We start from the raw sequence: 19,354 nt of genomic DNA, 5'->3' as shown, positions 1-19,354 counted from the left end.
GTGGGTCATGTGACCACCTCTGTAATCAGATCCCATGATTGACAGCTCCCCTAGGAAATCAAAAGAACAGAAAAAACATGGTAGTCAGACAAAAACCATGGCCACCAGTGTCCTCTGCAACTATCCAGGTCTTCTCTAAGTTCTCTTGACTTGGAGAAGGGGCTGCTTCTCTGTTGTAAGTTTTGGAGTCAGACAGAGGTGGATTTAAATCCAAGCCTTGCTACATAGCCCCACATACCTGGACTGGCTGCTTACCCCTTTGAGCCTCAAGTGCTCTCATCTGTCAAATGGGAACGGCACTAATGCTCGCTGCACAATTAATGAGGTACTTGGAGGTCTGCTGGTGCAGTGGTTACTGGTGCATAGCCCAGCTGCTCTGTAAATACGAGTTCTCCCCACCTGCCTGCCAGCTGCACACAACTTGCAAACCTAGAGCCAGATAATGACAGTTGTATTATTTGCGTGTCATTATGACCCAGCACCTGCCGTGTAACCCTCGGGTTAAATGAGTGAATTAAACTTGACTAATTGCCTCTGTTGTACCATACTGTTTTATTTTTTCTATGACTTGCCCTAAGTGAAGCTGTTGGCATTAGTGTTGTGAAATGAGATGTTTAAACTAGATTGGTGGTTCTCAACCACATTAAAATCACCTGGAAGGCTTTTTAAAAAAAATACGAAAGCCAAGGTGTCAGCCCCAGAGATCTTAATTCACATATTCTGCAGGTGGGGCGTCAGTTCTTAAAGTTCCCATGTGGTTTTTAAAAGGACCACAGAACTCGACTCTGCAAGGAAACTGGGGCCCAGAAAGGGAAAGCAACTGGCCCAAGGTCACACAGCATGAAAAAGCCTGTTCTGGTACCCTGTGCTTGGGGCTCCTTGTGCTTCTGAAAGCTGCCTCCCTGTGTCTGCAGCCTCTTCCCTTTCCGCCCACTCCAGAGCCTCTATGTGGCCAGCTCGTGCCAGCTGCGACGCCTGGAGTCAGCCAGCCACTCGCTCGTGTGCTCCCATGTGGCAGAGACGTTCCAGGGCAGCACGGTGGTCAGGGCCTTCCGGGCCCAGGGCCCCTTTGTGGCTCAGAGTGATGCACGTGTGGACGAAAGCCAGAGGGTCAATTTCCCAAGGCTGGTGGCCGACAGGTAAGAAGAGCCTGGGGGCAGAAGACCGCAGAGAGTGAGACCAGAGGTCAAAGAAAACTGTGTGACCAGAGAGGTCAGGTGGGCTGCCTGAGGTCACACAGTGAGTCAGGACAAAGCTGAGGCTAGGTCCCACAGGCAGCCTCTCAGCCTGCACTTCGAGCAGATAGAACTTGGCCTAAGGGGTCCCCAGTGGCAGCTGAGCAGGAGGTACAGGGATCAGCGAAGAGAAGATGCCCCTGTTGCCAGGCAACTGGACCAGCCTCTTTTGCCTTGGTGACAAAGCAGCTACATAAGCATCAGCAGCCTCCCTTCAATACTAAGCAAGAGCAAGAACACAAGCTTGAGCACAGACAGATGGAGGTTCAAATCCCAGCTCTGCCATTTACTAGCTGGGTGATCTCAGGCAAGTTATATAACTTCTCTGAGCCTCAGTTTCCTCATCTGTCAAATGGGAATAGCCATATCACCTTGTGGGGTTTTTGGGAAGACAAAATGTCATGTATAGTTAAGCCCAGGGCAGGAGTTTTTATCTGTTGACACCTGTGTCCCTAGCACCTCGAATGTGCCTGGCACACAGTAGGTGCTCAATAAATATTTGTCAAATGATGGAATGAATGAAAAAATGGTAGAGTAGGAATTGAATAACAAGGTCGCATATTTATTCACCAATCAGGCCTTGTGCTAGGTACTGAGGATGGAGCTAGGAACAAGACAGACAGGTCACTACCCTCGTGAAACTCATGTTCTACTGGTGGAGACCATAGGCCACGCTGCTTAAACAGTTTAGTCACTGTCTTAGTTATCCAGTCCTGCTATAACAGAAATACCCCAAGTGGATAGCCTCAACCAAGGGAAATTTATTCCCTTACAGTCTAGTAGGCTAGAAGTCCAAATTCAGTGTGTCACCTTCAGGGGAGGGCTTTCTCTGTTGGCTCTGGAGAAAGGTCCTTGTTATCAATCTTCCCCTGGACTAGGAGCTTCTCCACACAGGAATCCCAGGTCCAAAGGACACACCCTGCTCTTGGCGCTGCTTTCTTGGTGGTATGAGGTCCCCCTCTCTGCTTGATTTCCTTTCCTTTTATCTCTTGTAAGATAAAAGGTGGTGCAGGCCACACCCCAGGGAAACTTCCTTTACGTGGGTTCAGGGATGAGACCTTAGTAAGAGTGTTACAATCTCAACCTAATCTTCTTTAACATAAAATTACAATCATAAAATGGAGGACAACCACACAAGACTGGGAATCATGGCCTAAGCAAGTTGACACATATTTTTGGGGGGCACAATTCAATCCATGACAGTTATGAAGAGTGATAACTGTTACGAAGGAAGTAATCAGTGATGGGCTAGAAAAGGGAGGAGCAGTCAGGGAAGGCTCTCGGAGGAGGTGACGTTCAGCTGACTTGTGTGGGAAGATGAAGGTTGAAGTTTAGGCAGGCGAGCAGTCAGGTCAGAGATGGGACATGACTTGGCCTGTTCCAGGAGCAGAGCAGTGGCCGGCATAGTAACACTCTACCAAGCACCTAGTGTGTGCCAGGCCTTGAGCTGGCACAGGCAGGACAGAGCAGTGTCACCTTTTCCCACTCGGCGAGCTTGGGTGGGGCCTGGGGAGTGGGAAGACCACCTCTGGAATTGCCATAGTACATGAACTGGCCGATGACCAGGCCTCGTACCCAGAGAAGCAGGTCCCGGCAGATCAGGGCACAGCTGACTCCATGCTACCTGTGTCTCCCACAGGTGGCTTGCTGCCAACCTGGAGCTCTTGGGGAACAGCCTGGTGTTTGCGGCCGCCATGTGTGCTGTGTTGAGCAAGGCCTACCTGAGAGCTGGCCTCGTGGGATTCTCTGTCTCCGCTGCCCTCCAGGTACTCCCACCATCCCCCAGCCTGGGCCTGGGGTTGAGGGCAGATCCAGAGACAGAGCCACCCGCCAGTAGGACCTTCAAGGACTCTGAGTCCAAACTACCAATGGATGTAAGGGCTGGATTTAACTGAGGTGACCTTGTTGGACCTGGGCCAAGGGTCTTCCTGCTCAGAGCCTCAGTGTACGTGTCTGAAAAATGGGGCAGTAATCCCATCACTTCAGATGTGGTAAAGACTAGTGGAGATGAGATAGAGTGTATAGAGTATGTTCCCTGTGCATCGTGGTGCTTAATTTTGTTAATGATTGTACACTAACAGCATATAATGTCAGGTCACAATAAATGGTATGAAGTATAAGAATATATAAGCATATAAATATGTATGTAGTCCTTGCTATGACCTGGACATTGTTCTATGAGCCTGATAAATATTAACTCCTTTAATGTTTCCCACAACCCCACAAAAGAAAAAAAAAACAAACCCATTGCCATGAGTCTGACTCATGGTGACCCTATAGGAAAGAGTAGAACTGCCCCATTGGGTTTCCAAAGAGCAGCTGGTGAATTTGAACTGCCAAACTTTTGGCTAGCAACCATAGCTCTTAACCACTGTGCCACCAGGGCTCCCCTTGGAAGGTACTACTCTTATCCTTGTCCCTAGGTGGGCGCAGACAATTAACTGCGTAAGTAGTAAATGAAGGGTTGCTGGTTCAAATCCACACAGAGTTGCCTTGGAAGAAGGGCATGATGATCCTGCTACAAAGAGGTCAAACCAAAAAACCAAACCCGTTGCCGTTGGGTCGATTCCAGTCACAGCCTTGAAAACCCCATGGAGCACAGTTCTACTCTGCACACGTGGGTTTGCCATGAGTCGGAATCTACTCGACAGCAACGGGTTTGGTCTCGGTTTGGACTCTTGTATTCATTTTAGAGTGGAGGCAGCTAAGGTACAGAGAGCATAAGGCAGAGTAAAAGGACAGTGAATGATGGGGGTTGTTTTTCTATTGCATGGCCAGGCAGGGACTCTCTAAGGAGGTGACTTGTGAGCGTGGCCTCAAGGAAGTGAGGGCAGAGGGAGAGCACCTCAGGGAGGAGGCTCCAGGCAGAAAGAACAGCAGGAGCAAAGGCCCTGAGGCAGTAGTGTGTTGGGAACAGCGAGAAGGCCAGCGTGGCAGGAGAGGGTGAGCAAGAGCAAGAGTGGAGGGAACGAGGTTGGGGAGAGGCAGTTGAGGGCCAGAGCATTCAGGGCATATAGGCCCTGGTGAGGAGCTTGGGACAGGAAATCACTGGAGGCCCAGCCACCCCCCAGGAAAGCTCTCGGAACTGGAAGTCAGTGGGCCTGGGTTCTGCTGGCTGTCCTTGGAAGAGTTACACACCTTCTCTGGTCCTGTTTCCCAGCTGTATCAAGATGGGTTGGGGAGCTGGAATCTGAGGGCCCCTTTCTGTTCTGCATATTTTGGTTCTACAGAAGGAAGGGAGGGAGGGAGAGAGGGAAAAAAGGAAGGATGGAGGGAGGGGAAAAGTAAAAAAGAAAGAAGGAAGGGATGGAAGGAAAGGAAGGAGGAAGAGAGAGAAGGAAAGAAAGGAAGGGAGAGAAGGAAAGAAAGGAAGGGAGAGAAGGAAGGAAGGCAGGGAGGGAAAGAAGGAGTGAGATAGGAAGGAAGGGTCCTGTTTGCCACAGCCAAATCCCATCCCCTTGGGCCCAGGTCCTGGAACTGCCCTGTCCCCGAGGCCTCCTCCCAGCCCCTGCCTCAGGGGCTGGCACGAGCCTGCGGTGGTCTTGCTGAGGCACAGCCTGAGGGGTCTTCTTGCACCAGGTGACCCAGACGCTGCAGTGGGCTGTCCGCAGCTGGACAGACCTGGAGAGCAGCATCGTGTCGGTGGAGAGGATGAAGGACTATGCCCGGACGCCCAAGGAGGTGACGGTGGGGCGGGGGCGGGTGCCCCAGCCAGGACCTAGTCGCGAGGGCAGTGGACCCAGGTCCACATCTGCCACGGGCTTTGGAGTTTGCACCCTCTTCCCGCCGCCCCCGCCAGCCCCCACCAACCTAGGCTGGAGTCACAGTAGGGTGGGCACCAGTGATGGTTAAGAGTGTGGGGCCTGGAGCCAGAGTGAAATCCTGGTTCCTTTGCTTCCGAGGTTGAGTGGAGCAGGTCACCCATCTCAGCCTCGGGATCATGAGAGTAGCAGCAACATGACAACAAAACAGCAACATGACAGGAACATCACAGTCACGTAACAAAACAAAAACAAAAAACGAAACCTGTTGCCGTCCAGTTGATTCCTCCTCATGGCGACCCCATGTGTTACAGAGTGGAGCTGCTCCATGGTGTTCTTGGCTGCAATCTTTATGGAGCAGATTGCCAGGCCTTTCTTCCACTGAGCCACTGGGTGGGTTCAAACTGCCAACCTGTAGGTTAATAGCTGATTGCAAACTGCTGGCATCACTCAGGCTTCTGTAACCTATCAGTATCGGGTTTACTGGGAGGATCAAATGAGATCCTGCAATAAAGGATCGAGTACCATGTCTGGCACACCGTAAGCACTTGATACATTCCTCTGCTCTTACAAGCCCCATTTCACAGATGGGGAAATCAAGGCTCAAGGATGTTGACTGATCCGCTAAAGGTCACAGGGATTGCAAGCAGCAGTATTCTCACCACACTCTGTGCTCTTCACAAAGTCTACTCCCACTAGAGGGAAAGAGAACATTGTTATTTGACAACAAACCATACAGTACCCACTGCCGCTGATTCTGACGCATAGTGACCCTGTAGGACAGAGTGGAACTACCCCATAGGGTTTCCAAGGAGGGGCTGGTGGATTCAGACTCCTGACCTTTTGGTTAGCAGCTGGGCACTTAACCACTGTGCCACCGGGGCTCCACTGACAAGAAACAGTGGCTTATTGTTAATAATAAAAGAGAGAAAAGCTAGCTGTCACCATAATTACTTTTATGATATCAGATATCTCTTTTTCAGCCTATGTTCTAGCCCCCTCATTTAATTCCCATAACAACTCTGTGAAATAGCAGTAAATATGCCCATTTTACAGAAGAGGAAACTGAGGCGCAGAGATGTGGGTCATTTAGTAGAAGCCTTGGAGAAAGGCTCTTCTGACTCCGTGTCCCCTCCTGCCCTAGGCCCCCTGGAGGCTGCCCACCTGTGCAGCCCAGCCCCCCTGGCCTCACGCAGGGCAGATTGAGTTCCAGGACTTCGGGCTGCGGTACCGGCCCGAGCTCCCACTGGCTGTGCGAGGCGTGTCCATAAAGATCCACGCAGGAGAGAAGGTGAGTAGTTTTCCCACAACGTTCTCCTCAGAGGCCTCAGAGTCGTGGCCAGGCGGGGTGTCACCTCAGGGTTCAGGCCCTGAGCACCAGCTGCCACCTCAGTGTCCCCACCTCGGGTCCCCTGTCTGCAGCTCTACCACACCCTAACTGGGTGCCTCATTTTTGCCAAACCTGCTCCCTTCTTCATGATGCGCCCCCTACCCCCACGCTTAGGTCCCAGATAAGGCATCACGCAAACCCCTCTTCTCCTAATGTTGGTAAACGCCCCACCTACATTATCCAGCTTGCATGGGCTTGGTCCTGGATTTACTGTGGGTGACCTTGGACAAGTCACTTTAAGGCTCTGGGCCCCAGTTTCCCCATCTGTAAAATGGGACTAACAGCATTGACCTCATGGAGTTGTGAAGTTTAACTGAGTTATTACATATAAAGTGGTTGGACAAATTGACAACAGCACCTCTAAAGATTAGACAGGCACCTTAGAGGGTAGTGGGTTTATGCTAATGGGGGAGGAACAACTCAGCAAAGGAGGGTGAGAGTGGTTCCACAACTTGAAAAATGTAATCAGTGTCACTGAATTGTACATGTAAAAACTGTTGACTTGGTGTATGTTTTGCTGTGTATATTCTCAACAACAATAACAACAAAATAAAAAAAAAATGGTGCTTGGAACAGTGCCTGGCACATAGCAAGCACTAAGAAATGTTTACTAGTGCTTCTGTGCATTAGTATTTGCATTTCTACTCTCACAACAACCTTATGAAGGAAGGAGCTGGTATTTTCCCATCTTACAGACCGTGGTTGGGTCCCCATGTTCCCCCTTCCTCCCTGCAGCCCTCCTTGCCCCCACCCTGGGAGGGCTGCTCTAGGCTCCCAGTTGAGCCTCCAGCCCCCATCTCAGCATCCCCAGTCTTCTCTCCAGGGATTTTTATTCCAGCATGTGACTCCCCCGCTCCAGACTGTCCACCAGCTCCCAGCTTCACCTAGGGTAGAGCCCAAACTTCTGAGCTTGGCATTCAAGGCCCTGCCCAGCCTGGGCCCTGTCCACCTCTCTACAGCTCTCTGCCTGTCGTCACCTCATTCATTGCTCTGCCAGGGCTTTGTCAACATCTGTGGAGCAGCTGCCTTGGGCCAAGAGGGCAGGCATGGTACTGCCTTCAGCGGGCTTGCATTCTAGCACTCGGTTTGAACTCCCACTCATCCTTCAGGATTCCACTCAATTATCCCCTGTCCCAGGAAACATTCTCTGGAGTAGCCTTCTACTCCAGCCAGGCAGCATGAACAGGGTCTCCCTGCTGACCTCCATTGCTACAGGTCTGGAGCTTGATCATAGAGAGCACTTATTTATCACACTGAGGAGCCCTGGTGGCACAGTGGTTAAGGGCTCGGCTGCTAAAGTGGAAGGTTGGCAGTTCGAACCCACCAGCTACTCCACGGGAGAAAGATGTGGCAGTCTGCTTCCGTAAAGATGTACGGCGTTGGAAACCCTATGGGGCAGCTCTACTCAGTCCTAGTGAGTTGCTGAGTCAGAATCAACTGGATGGCAAAGCGTATTTATCACACTGTGTTAAATTTAAGTTTACTCAGTTGCACTATTTCCAAGACCAGATGGTGAGCCCTGTGGTGCAAGGACTCCTTTAATTCCTGTATTTTAGTGCCTAAAAGACTGCCTGGCATACAGTGGGGGTGACGCACATATTTCATTTCTTTATTAAAAAATAGTTTGGACCGTCATCATATGTCAGATACTGTGGATGCAACAGTAAGCACGAGAAGAGTGGAGATGGATAAAATGATGGGCAGAGGGATGGAAGGATAGGGGTGTGGATAGAAGGATGGTGGATGGAAGGAGGGATTAGGGATAGGTGAAATGATACAGTACAGGTAAAAGGGGGTATAGAAGAAGGGTGGAGGATGGACAGAAGGATGGAGGATATATGGATGGGATGGAAGGAAGAATGGGAGATGGATGGATGGATGAACGAATGAATGAAAAGAGGGGGGAAGAAGGATAATGGGATGGATAAAAGGGCGGAGGATGGATGAAGGATGGGGGATGGATGGATGCATTAATGAAAGGGGGATAGAAGGATGATGGAGTGGTTTGGAGGATGGAGGAACGGTGATGGAAGGATGGGGAATGGATGGATGCATTATTGAAAGGGGGGATAGAAGAATGATGGGGTGGTTTGGAGGATGGAGGAAGGATGATGGAAGGATGGGGGATGGATGGATTAAAGGAGGGGGGATAGAGAGATGATGGAATGGTTAGAAGAATGGAGAATGAAGGATAGGTAAAAGGAGGGAGGATGGATAGAAGGATGGAGGATAGATGGGTGGGATGGGGGATGGACGGAAGGATAATGGGTAATGCAAGAAATGATAGGGGATGGATGGATGGATGAAAGGAGGGAGGATAGAGGGATGATGGGATGGTTAGAAGAATGGAGGAAAAAGGATAAAAGCATTTAGTATAGGTAAAAGGAGGGAGGATGGACAGAAGGATGGAAGATAGATGGGTAGGATGGGGATGGAAGGAAGGATGACAGGTGATGAAAGAAATGATAGAAGATGGATGGCTTAAAGGAGGGGGGATAGAGGAATGATGGGATGGTTAGAAGAATGCAGGATGAAGGAAGGATGAGGGGTGATGGAGGGATAGGGCTGTGGATGAAAGGATAGTGAAGGAGAGGAGGAAGGATGGGGAAGGTTGGAAAGAAGGGCAGAAATATAGAAGGAAGGTTGGGGAATAGATGGAAAGATGGAGATGTCAGGATGAAGGGAAGATAGAAAATGCACAGATGGAAGGGTGGACGGATGGATAATTAGGCAGATGCAAGGACAGATGGAGAGATGGAAGAATGGATGCTCAAAGGATGACGGATGGTTGGACGATCTGGGTACAGGGAAAACCTCTCTGGGCTCTGGCGTGCCTCCATCTGGCCAGGCCTGGTCAGAGCAGGCCTTGCCCTCTGTCCCTTGGCAGGTGGGCATCGTGGGCAGGACAGGGGCTGGGAAGTCCTCCCTGGCCCGGGGCCTGCTGCGGCTCCTGGAGGCAGCTGAGGGCAGTATCTGGATTGATGGGGTCCCCATTGCCCACGTGGGGCTGCACACACTGCGGTCCAGGATCACCATCATCCCCCAGGTGAGGCTGGAGGAAGCCCGGGGAGGGGGGCGTGGGGGCAGAGGTGCAAAGCATGGCTGGGCCTTGCTGTGACCTGCTGCCTTCTTGCCAGGACCCCATCCTGTTCCCCGGCTCTCTGCGGATGAACCTCGACCTGCTACATGAGCACACAGACGAGGCCATCTGGGCAGCCTTGGAGACCGTGCAGCTGAAAGCCGTGGTGGCCAGCCTGCCTGGGCAGCTGCAGTACGAGTGTGCCGACCAAGGGGACGACCTGAGGTATGGTTGTCCTGCTGTGGCCAGGCCCTACTGGGAGTTGGGGGAGGGGGGCGGGTGAACGTGGCCTGGGTGCCTGCACCATGGGCACTGGAGAAGTCCCAGGAAATCTGCCTCTCCCATGGGATTATCAATCCCGAGGTCCCTGTGGGGAGCAAATGGTTTGCACTCAACTGGAAACCTAAAGGTTGGCCATTCAAAACCACCCAGCAGAAATGCAGAAGAAAGGCCTGGCAACCTGCTTCTGTTAACATTACAGCCAAGAAAACCGTATGGAGCAGTTGTACTCTGTAACATGTGGGTCACCATGAGTTGGGCAATGGTTGCTTTTTGTTGTTCTATTAATAGTCATAATATAAATCCAATCCCTTATCAGCAATGCCAAAATCTAACAAAATCTCTAAATATCAGGCTTCTTTTTCCTAAATATGGATTCTGAATTTATTTGATGGAAAACCCAATCTCAACTGACAGGAAGCTATTTTACAGTCTTTATTTAGCCTTCTCAATATACATACATACATATGTATGTATGTATATATATTTTTTCCCTATATGAATGTTGTGTTTGTTACTGGTTGTTAATCTCAGACCCACAGTGAGTATTAAGTAATGTATTGCATATGCCTTTTTAAAAACTGCAACCTTCTGGGCTCCAAAAGGCTCTGACCTGGAAGGTGTTAGGATGAGACTGGATGGGAGTGGTTCCCACGCAGTAGACAGGCAGTGTAGCTGGGTAGCTAAGAGCACAAACTGGCATGAGTCTGGGTTCAAATTTAAGGTCCCCCGCTTACTCATTATAGGATCTGTTGTGCCTCAGTTTCCTCATCTATAAAATGGGGATGGTAATAGCATGAGGATTGAGTAATATGTATAAAGTTGTTGCAATAGTGCCTGGCATGTAGGAAACAAGAAATGTTTATCCTCAGAGCCACACTCTCACTAGAGTTAGAATTTGAAGCTTGAGACTTGGCCAGGGCCGCCCACCTCCTAAGGGTGAGACTGGAGCAAGGCCCAGGCACCAGGATGCCCTGCAGGGCAGTCTCAGCCCCAATTGGCATGTGAACGACCCTCTGGCCCCCGCTTGCCAGTAGTAGGTTCTGGTTCTCTAGAGATGCTGCTTCACAGAAGGGTATACAGTGAGGAAGCTGAGCATGGCAGGTAACAACCCAAGCCACACCTGGTCCCAGAGGCCCGCCCCATCCGGTCAGGGTCTGTCAGTTATTGGCTGTGTGACCTGAGCCTCAACTTCCCCATCTGTAATTAGAGTAAGAGACGCTACTCTGTGCCAAGCATGCCCAAGCCCTTTTATCTGACTTCTCCTGTCCCCACAGTTCAGTGTCCTGAGTTCATATTCCACCTCTGCCACTGACTAACATTGTGACTCTTTTCAAGTTACCTAACCTCTCTGTGCCCATTTCCTCCACTGTAAAAAGGGAGAATAACGATACCGGCCTTAGTGGTCATTATGAGACTTGGGCCGAGATATACACAAGCACTAAGAGTGTGTCTGGCAAATGAAGACCATAGGATAGAAATAGAAATACCTGTTTCACTGGTGAGGAAACTGAGGTGCAAAGGGCTTGAATGACTTGCTTGAAGTCACCCTGCATGAAAATGCCTTTTCCAATCAGGCCTTTCTGACTGCACGCACCGCGCACGCACGCACACACCCTCGCTTCCGTGCCTGTTGTAGGGACCCAGGGGTGGTGTACCCTAGAAATCCTGATAGGCACGCCAGCGTTTGTCCAGCCTGACTGCCTCACTGATTCCCAGCGTGGGCCAGAAGCAGCTCCTGTGTCTGGCACGCACTCTGCTCCGGAAAACCCAGATCCTCATCCTGGACGAGGCCACAGCAGCTGTGGACCCTGGGACGGAGCGCCAGATCCAGGCAGCCCTCAGGAGCTGTTTTGCCCAGTGCACTGTGCTGCTTATCGCCCACCGTCTGTGCTCAGTGATGGACTGCGCCAGGTAAAGCACCCCATGGACAGCCCCCCAGGGGTCTAGAGGGGCCCTGAACACGTAGAGGAGGGGCAGGGTACAGTTCTCGCCCTCGGGGGGGAGGGCTTAGAATCCCTGGAATGGATTCTCAAGTGCCCATTGTACAGATGGCAAGACTGATGCCCACAGGGGAAGGGATGAGCCCAAGGACCCATGCCCATCAGATGCTTCTGACCTGGGAAAATACATGGAAGGCTGGGCATTCCCTCTGAGCTCTCAGAGGTGCCCAGGGCCTGGCTGGGCTGGTGTTGAAAGAGCTGCCTCTCATCTCCCCCCCATCCAGGGTGCTGGTCATGGACAAGGGACAGGTGGCAGAGAGCGGCAGTCCGGCTGAGTTGCTGGCCCAGGAAGGCCTGTTTTACAGACTGGCACAGGGGTCAGGCCTGGTCTGAGCCAGCTCTTTCCCTTACCCCCGGGATGGAAATGGCAGAGAAGGTGGCAGATCATCACGGAGCATCAGACCTGGAAGCACCGAGCAACCCCAGCTCTGGGCTCATCCAGACCAAAAGTCCGCAGCGGCTCTCACCCCTGGCTGCCCACTGGGCTCATGTGGGGACCTCACAATGTGCCTGTGCCCAGGCTCCACACAGACCAACTACATCAGAATTCCAGGCTGGGGCCTAGGCAATGGTATATAAAAAAAAAAAAAAAAGAAGTTTTATATAGACTCTTATTATTAACCTTTCTATTTTGACATAACTGAAGATTCACATGCAATGGTAAGAAATAATGTAGAGGTCCTGTGTACCCCTTATCCAGCCTCCCCCAGTGGGAACATCTTGCAAAATGATAGTTCAGTATCACCACCAGGATACTGGCATGGATACAAATCCACCAAACTTACTCAGATTTCCCCAGTGTTATCATTTGTGTGTGTGTTCTGTGCAATCTTATCACAGGTGTAGGCTGCTGTTAGGCCCACACCATGACTCCTTGGAGACCAGCCCACCGGTCTGTTCCTGCTACTAAGCCCCCTGCTGCAGGCTCCTGCCACAAGGCCAGGAACACAAGTTACCAAAAAAAAAAAACAAACCTATTGCCATCAGGTTGATTCTGACCCATAGTGACCCTATAGAACATAGTAGAGCTGCCCCATAGGGTTTCCAAGGCTGTTACCTTTACAGAGCAAACTGCCACATCTTTCTCCTGTGGTGTGGCTGGCGGGTTGAAACCACCACCATTTCAGTTAGCAACTCTGTGCCACCAGGGTTCCTTGGAACTCAAGTTACATCCAAGAAAAGCCGTAATTCAGACCCTCCTTGATCAGGGCCTTGGGCTGTGTTGCAGTCTTGTCTTAATGGGTAACCTTAGTGTCCGCCTCGTCACTGCAAACATTTAACTGTGAGCCAGAAGCTGTTCTAACTACCTTGCCCAAGTGATTCATTTAACTGGCACGACTGGATGAAGGGATTGTCACTAGGTCCCTTATTAGCGCCCTTTGATGAGCAAGGGAGGATTACTGAGCCGCTCTTACAGATGGGAAAACCTAGAGGGATGTGAGCCCAAGAGGTCTGGCTTCAGTATCCATGCCCCCTAACCACTACACCACACTGCCCTGTGCACATGTCTTTAGATCTTGACCATCTGCCCACCGGTACCAGCTGGAATTGCGCTCTAGGATCCCACCAAAAGGGAAGGAAAGGGCTTCCTTTGCTTCTTGAGCAGAGGGATTTTGTTTGCTCGTTGTTTTCCCCCAGCACAGCGCACCTAGGACCAAAAACCAAATCAAACCCATTGCCACTGAATCAATTCCAACTCATAGCGACCCTACAGAGGGATCAATAAATGCTGATTGCCTTGACTAAATGGCTGAAGAACAAATGGATGGATGGTGTCACCATGTCTGCAGGCGCCCTTAGGGTCAGGCATGGTGCTGAGGGCTTTACTCCATCATCTGTTTTCATCCTCACAACTGCCCGGCCAGGTAGATATGATGACCCCACTGTAAAGCAGAGAAAACTGAGGCTTCATAAAGGCAGGTTCTAGAAGCCCTGTTCACCCTCAGCCCGGGGCTGGGTGCATGCCATGCAGGCCCCAAAGAATCCAGTCATTGAGGGGGTACTCCCCGCCCATGCTATAGCGGCTGGGAACACAGCAATGAACAGATGAGCCCCCTGCTCTCAGGAGCTGACATTCTAGAGCAGACAGGGAAGGCAGCAGGCAGTGCTGACATTAGGGGAAAGGAAGGACCCTGTAACAGGACGCCTGGAGAACAGCAAGGAGGCTGGAAGCCCCATGTGCAGGGCTTGAGGCCAGGGCTGGCTGTGACCCTGAATGAAATGGAGAGCCACGGGAATGACTCGGTCTGTTACGGATTGAATTGTATTCCCCAAAGTATGTGTTGTAAATGCTAACGCTTATACCTGTGGTTATAGTCCCGTTTGGGGATGGGTTTTGTCATGTTAGGCAGGATTAGCGTGGGGTGTGTGTGTCTTAAGCAATCTTCTTTGAGATACAGAAGCAGACTGAGGAAGCAGACAGGCACAAATGGAGGGGGAGATGCATGCCACACGGTGGCTGAGGAACCCAGGAACAGAAGCTGAAAGAGACAAGGATGTTCCCCCAGAGCAGACACAGAGCCTTTCCCTAGAGTTGATGTCCTGAGTTTGGACTTCTAGACTCCTAAACTGTGAGAGAATAAATTTGTTAAAGCCCCCACCTGTGGTTATTTGTTACAGCGGCGTTTGATAACTAAGGCATGATCTGGCATAGGTTTTTGCAGGGGCTGTGGCTGCAGAGTTGAGCCCATACAGAGTCTGTGGGGCAGGGGTGGCTGGGGGCAGATGCAGGGAGACCCCCGCACCCACCCCGCCCCGAAGAGACTGCTGTCCGAGGGAGAGCTGATGGTGGTGGGGCAGGTGGCTGCAGCAGGACTGGATATGGAGTGCGATAATGAGGAATGGATAAGCTCAACACTGGGAAGCAACAGGCCTGGGCCTAGGGGATCCCTTCCAATGAGAAGAGCTGTGCACAGCAAACCTCACCCCGCCCTTCCTCACACAGCACTGAAGTGCTTACCTGGATGAGCAGGTCCGAGGCTTCCCTCCTAACCTTGCGCTCCTGGTTCCACATGCTTCCAGGTCACTGCTGCTTCTTGCTACCCCTTCATAAAGAGATTCAAGCCAGCCCTGGGGTTTCTCCTGATCCCCCAGCTGCCCTCGACCCGGGTACATACCCACAGACCCATACCAGGTCGAGCTGAGACCTGCTTCGGATCTGACCTGAGATTTTAATACTTAGTGTCAGCTCTTGAGACAAAAATGTATCTCTTATCTAGAATTACGACTGCCCACCTGGCATGTACAAATACTACAGCTAACTCTAATGGCAATAACTTTGTTGCCGTTAGCTGCCCCTAACTCACGGTGAACCCCATGCACAATGGGATCAGATGGTTGGGATCCACAGTTTTTCATTGGCTGATTTTCAGTAGATTGCCAGGCCTTTCTTCTTCGTCTGGAAGCATCACAGCAACATGCAAGCCTCCACTGACAGACGTGTGGTAGCTGTGCTTGAGGCGCGTTGGCAGGAATCAAACCTGGGTCTTCCACGTGGAAGGTGAGACTTCTACCACTGAACCACCACGACTCTTGGTAATAACCCTACCAGCTACATTTCACTCGACACCTTCATACTTCCCAGCCATAATGCAAGCCAACTGTTTCAGTCGGGGGAGAGCAGTGCTGGAGGGAAGACAGGCAGTGCTGGAATGTTCCATCGGCACACTGCACTTGGTGCATGGCTTCAGAATGTGGCAGAAATGGTACTGTGTGTGTCCCCAAATTCAGGGATTCCTCGCTACCCAGACTCACCCAATGTGAACTCAGAAACCAAAGAGATTCAGAACATTTTTTAAATACCCTAGTCTCAGTGCTTGTCAAAACTCAGGAATCAAATAAATTAGGATAGGGAGAAATACTTGTCTTCGTATGCACCTCCACATTTCCCAGCATCCTTTGTGATTTGGTTGGGACCAGGTGACTAATTTTGACCAATGGACTATGAGTGGAATTAACTATGTCACTTCTGGTTTAAAAGACTTACAATGTGAGTCACCCACATTCTCTCTTCCCCTGCTGTAGTGACCAGGAGGCCAGCCCTTAAGCGCTGACATCTTAAGATGTCATAAGACCAAAACAGTTTGGATCTCTTAGCCACTGCATGGAAGGCAGCTTCCCCAAAGACCCTCATCAACGATCGTATGGGTGAGCACTCAATCCTGGTGTTAATTTATCAAGATTTCATAGTTAATTTGTTACTGCAGCACGGCCTAGCCTATCCTAATACAAAGGGATTTTTAAGAGTAACTTTGACCACGTGTCATTTTTGCCTCACCTGTGTCTTAGAACCTGACCACGTGTTCCACAGACTGCTAAACTGTACAACAATCCTATGCAGTAGGTACGATTAGCCTCGTTTTTCAGACCAAGAAACTGAGGCACAGAGCCCAAGTGACTTGTCCAAGGTCACAGAGCCAGCAAGTGACAAGGGCTGTCCACCTGCCATGCTGACTCCTCACTAAACCTCACCCTGATTCTTGAACTCCAGACTCCTTGTTTCTGACAGCAGCTCCCGCCACAGGCGCGCCACGTTGGCCAAAGGGGAGGAGGAGCATAAGCAGCTGAGAGGATGCCCCATACCGACTCTACCAGAGTGATGGCTGAAAGCCTTTGCTAACGCCCCAAAGAAAGTGGAACAGTTGTTTAGAAAGAAATAAAATAATTTTTACTGCAAATTTCTTTTTGCAAACGTTCACGTTTCCAGTGTAAGTCATTACAAAAAGATACCCAAGAAAAACTTGGCTTATCTACTGTGAAAGAATGGTATAATTTACCAAAAAAATAAATATATATTTCCACCTAAAAGAAGAAAGATGCTTCTCTAGGTTTTGAAGTCAGCAACATAATTCACAAGTATGAATCTTGGGGCAGCTGCGTGACCTTTCTCTGCTTTTTGGGTCTCACTTTGGTCGCCGACCAGGAGACCCGAGGCACAGGCCTTGAAGGACTCTGCTTCTCCGTTTTCTTCCAGGAACACACGGACCCACTGTCAAACGCAGGGCCAGCTTGGCCATTTCCTGGGAATGCTGCTCTGTCCAACATATCCTCCCAAGAAAGTAAAAGTCTTGAGACTGTTTTATTCCCTGCAGTAGTACTTAAAAAAAAAAAAAAATCATCACTGATATTCATGAGTGGGATCTTTCCTTGACCTGGAAGAAGATCAGTAACTAAATGTCGAGTTCTCCGTACTGCCATACTTAGCAGCTAACCAGATTTCAAGAGAAATTAAAATCTAAAACTAAGGAGGAGTACCTATTACCTTGAGTCCAGATCTAGACGGTGCCTGGCTATCACTACCGACCGTTCAGACCAGGGACACAACAGATAGTCGCAGACAGAATGGGAGAAAAATGTAGAACAAAACACAAATTCCTAAAAAAGGCCAAAGTTACTGGACCATTAGAGATTAGAGGAAACCCTGAGACTACTGCCTTGGGATACCCTTTAAACTCAGAACTCAAACCACTCCCGGTGGTCACCTATCAGCCCAAAGACAGAGTGGCTCATAAAACAATATCATCCGTTAGTACTGTGCCCCTCTAAATAATCACGTCAATGAGTCAACGTTTACCCTCGACCAAAGGTGAGGAGGTAAGGGGGGACGAGGAAGCTAGATTAATGGAAACAGAACAACCAGAATGGAAATGAGAATGCTGACACATTGTGAAAAGTGTAGCCAATGTCACCAAATAATATGTATAGAAATTGTTAAATGAGAACCTAATTTGCTATGTAAATTTTCTCCAAAATCACAATAAAATATTTAAAAAATGAGGGGAAGACTCAACGGAACTCTTTTTGGTACAATGGCTAATACTTGGGTGGCATCTAGTGCTCTTCACTTTGAACACTTCACAACCATCGGCAGACCATCTTTGGAAACCAGTAAAGCCGTTCTAGCAACAAGTAAACAGAGGCAGGAAGAACACAGGGGAAAGACTGGAGGGGGCTGGGTGTAAGTTGGGAAGTCAGCAGCAGTGAGATGACCTGGCCCTGGCATTCCATCATCTCTAAGTTCAGCTGAGTCCCTCTGTGAGGAGAAGGTGTGTGGGTGAGGAAGGCTGTCTCTGGCCTCTGCAGGAAGCCCTCATGGCAGCAGCTTGGAGACATTGGCCCCCAGTGTCTAAGTGCCTGGAAGACCAGATGGTGAGTGAGAGGAGTGTCCATGGCCACCGGGACCGTCCAAGGGTGAGAAAGGTTTTCACCAGTCCCCCTGCCTCAACACTGCAGCCCTGAGGAAATGAAACATTCTGGGTGGAGCCGGTGATGAGGGGAGTGAACTGGGGCCAGGAGCTTCCCGAAGACTCAGAATCCATAGACTTCAGCTGGAGAGATCTGAGGCAGTTGGCTGGATTTGGTCACTAGCGTATTTTATGCAACCAACTTCTCCAAAGTCTGGCTGCCGAAAACACCCTTGTGGGAAGCACCAACAGGCACAGGCTTGCTTTCCAAGGGTAAGGGAACAGGAGTGTATCTTATGGGTAGAACAGAAGCAGGAGTGTGTGTGTTGGAGGGGAGGTCCCTGCATCTCTCCTGCTCAGCATGGCCAATCCCAGGCAGGGGCCAGAGGTGGTGCTTTGTTGGTGTTTTGGTTTTGAGGGGTTTTCTTTCTTTTTGGTTTCTATACTGGAGGCTTGGGTTCCAGAGGATTCTGGCTTGTCCTGGATGCTGGCAGGTGGGCCCTGCAGTTCTGACCAGATGTAACAGCTCCGGGGCTCACACCAAGCCGGCATCTTTGGCCATGCTGTAGAACAGGCCTCTCTGCTGCAGGAGGTCGGAGGGGGGGCCACACTCTCGGATCTCCCCTTTGTCCAGGACGATCACCCTGAAGGAGGAGAGGACAGAGGCATGAGGGGTAGTAAAAGGGCTGGCATCTCGATCACAAAAGCCCACCACGGAAAGTCACTGCTTTGGGTCAGGCCCCCAGCGTCTTCTGTTCGGACTGGTGCAGTAGCCTTCTAGCTGGTGGCCCGGCCTCAATCCCTATTCCTAGTCAGTGTCAGAGTCCTGTGGCTCTAACCCTTAGTATCTACCCCCACACCCATAATGGTAGGTGTAGTAATGATGATAATGGCAACAATGTCAACTGCTCATGTTTGTCCCATCACACTCAGAATAAAATCAAAAAACCTTACACAGTCTACAACCAAGAAAACCTGTTGTCACCGAGGCGATTCTGACTCGTGGCGACCCCATGCATGTCAGAGCAGAATTGTGCGCCATCGGGTTTTCAAGGCTGTGTCCTTTCCGAAGACCACCAGGCCTTTCTTCTGAGGCACCTCTGGGTGTGTCTGAACCACCAACCTTCAGTTAGCAGTATAACCAAAATGGTTAGTGGTTGCACTTAAGCATTTGCACCACCCAGGGACTCCACAGTCTACAAGAGGGGCTGGCAAACTCTTTCTGCAAAGGGCCAGATAGTGAACATTTTAGGCTTTGCAGGCCACATGTCTCTGTTACAAATACAGGTAGTCCCCAACTTATGGCAGGGTTCCGTTCCATTCTGACTTAAGTCAAATACTTTTTTTAAACTTTCATTATTATTGCCTTTATAAATCCAATCTTTGTCAGTCTTTGGGGCTTGGAAACATTACATACATACTTAC

The 19,354-nt window shown here is 50.3% G+C and overlaps 2 protein-coding genes and 1 long non-coding RNA gene across 11 annotated transcripts in view; 1 reads left to right on the top strand and 2 right to left on the bottom strand.

Moving 5' to 3' along the window:
• Window positions 1-14,373, top strand: part of ABCC6 (ATP binding cassette subfamily C member 6) — a 60,270-nt gene extending 45,897 nt beyond the window's left edge. For 4 of the 7 annotated variants that reach the window (XM_049904943.1, XM_049904941.1, XM_049904939.1 and 1 more), the window contains 8 exons: window positions 940-1,139; window positions 2,875-3,001; window positions 4,815-4,916; window positions 6,141-6,287; window positions 9,274-9,432; window positions 9,524-9,690; window positions 11,464-11,658; window positions 11,972-14,373. In XM_049904943.1, the coding sequence (XP_049760900.1) occupies window positions 940-1,139; window positions 2,875-3,001; window positions 4,815-4,916; window positions 6,141-6,287; window positions 9,274-9,432; window positions 9,524-9,690; window positions 11,464-11,658; window positions 11,972-12,080 (1,206 nt within the window). In that variant the 3' untranslated portion in view covers window positions 12,081-14,373. Of the gene's footprint in view, window positions 1-939; window positions 1,140-2,874; window positions 3,002-4,814; window positions 4,917-6,140; window positions 7,801-9,273; window positions 9,433-9,523; window positions 9,691-11,383; window positions 11,659-11,971 lie in introns of those variants that run through there. The other 3 variants (XM_049904940.1, XM_049904942.1, XR_007519756.1) reach the window with 3 other exon arrangements.
• On the bottom strand, window positions 27-5,349 carry LOC126087428 (uncharacterized). The gene is made up of 3 exons (XR_007519757.1): window positions 5,262-5,349; window positions 863-1,150; window positions 27-50 (listed from the first exon to the last, which is right to left on the bottom strand). It is a non-coding gene; the product is annotated as an uncharacterized LOC126087428 (long non-coding RNA).
• Window positions 14,374-14,937: 564 nt separating the features above from the next.
• The window catches only part of ABCC1 (ATP binding cassette subfamily C member 1), a 178,437-nt gene continuing 174,020 nt past the window's right edge, over window positions 14,938-19,354 (bottom strand). For all 3 annotated transcript variants that reach the window (XM_049904936.1, XM_049904938.1, XM_049904937.1), the window contains exon 31: window positions 14,938-18,573. In XM_049904936.1, coding sequence (XP_049760893.1) covers window positions 18,465-18,573 — 109 coding nt within the window. In that variant the 3' untranslated portion in view covers window positions 14,938-18,464. The remainder of the gene's footprint in view (window positions 18,574-19,354) is intronic.

The sequence above is a fragment of the Elephas maximus genome, chromosome 12 (assembly GCF_024166365.1).
Source record: "Elephas maximus indicus isolate mEleMax1 chromosome 12, mEleMax1 primary haplotype, whole genome shotgun sequence".
Classification (NCBI taxonomy): Eukaryota; Metazoa; Chordata; class Mammalia; order Proboscidea; family Elephantidae; genus Elephas; species Elephas maximus.
This window is presented reverse-complemented; position numbering and strand designations above follow the sequence as displayed.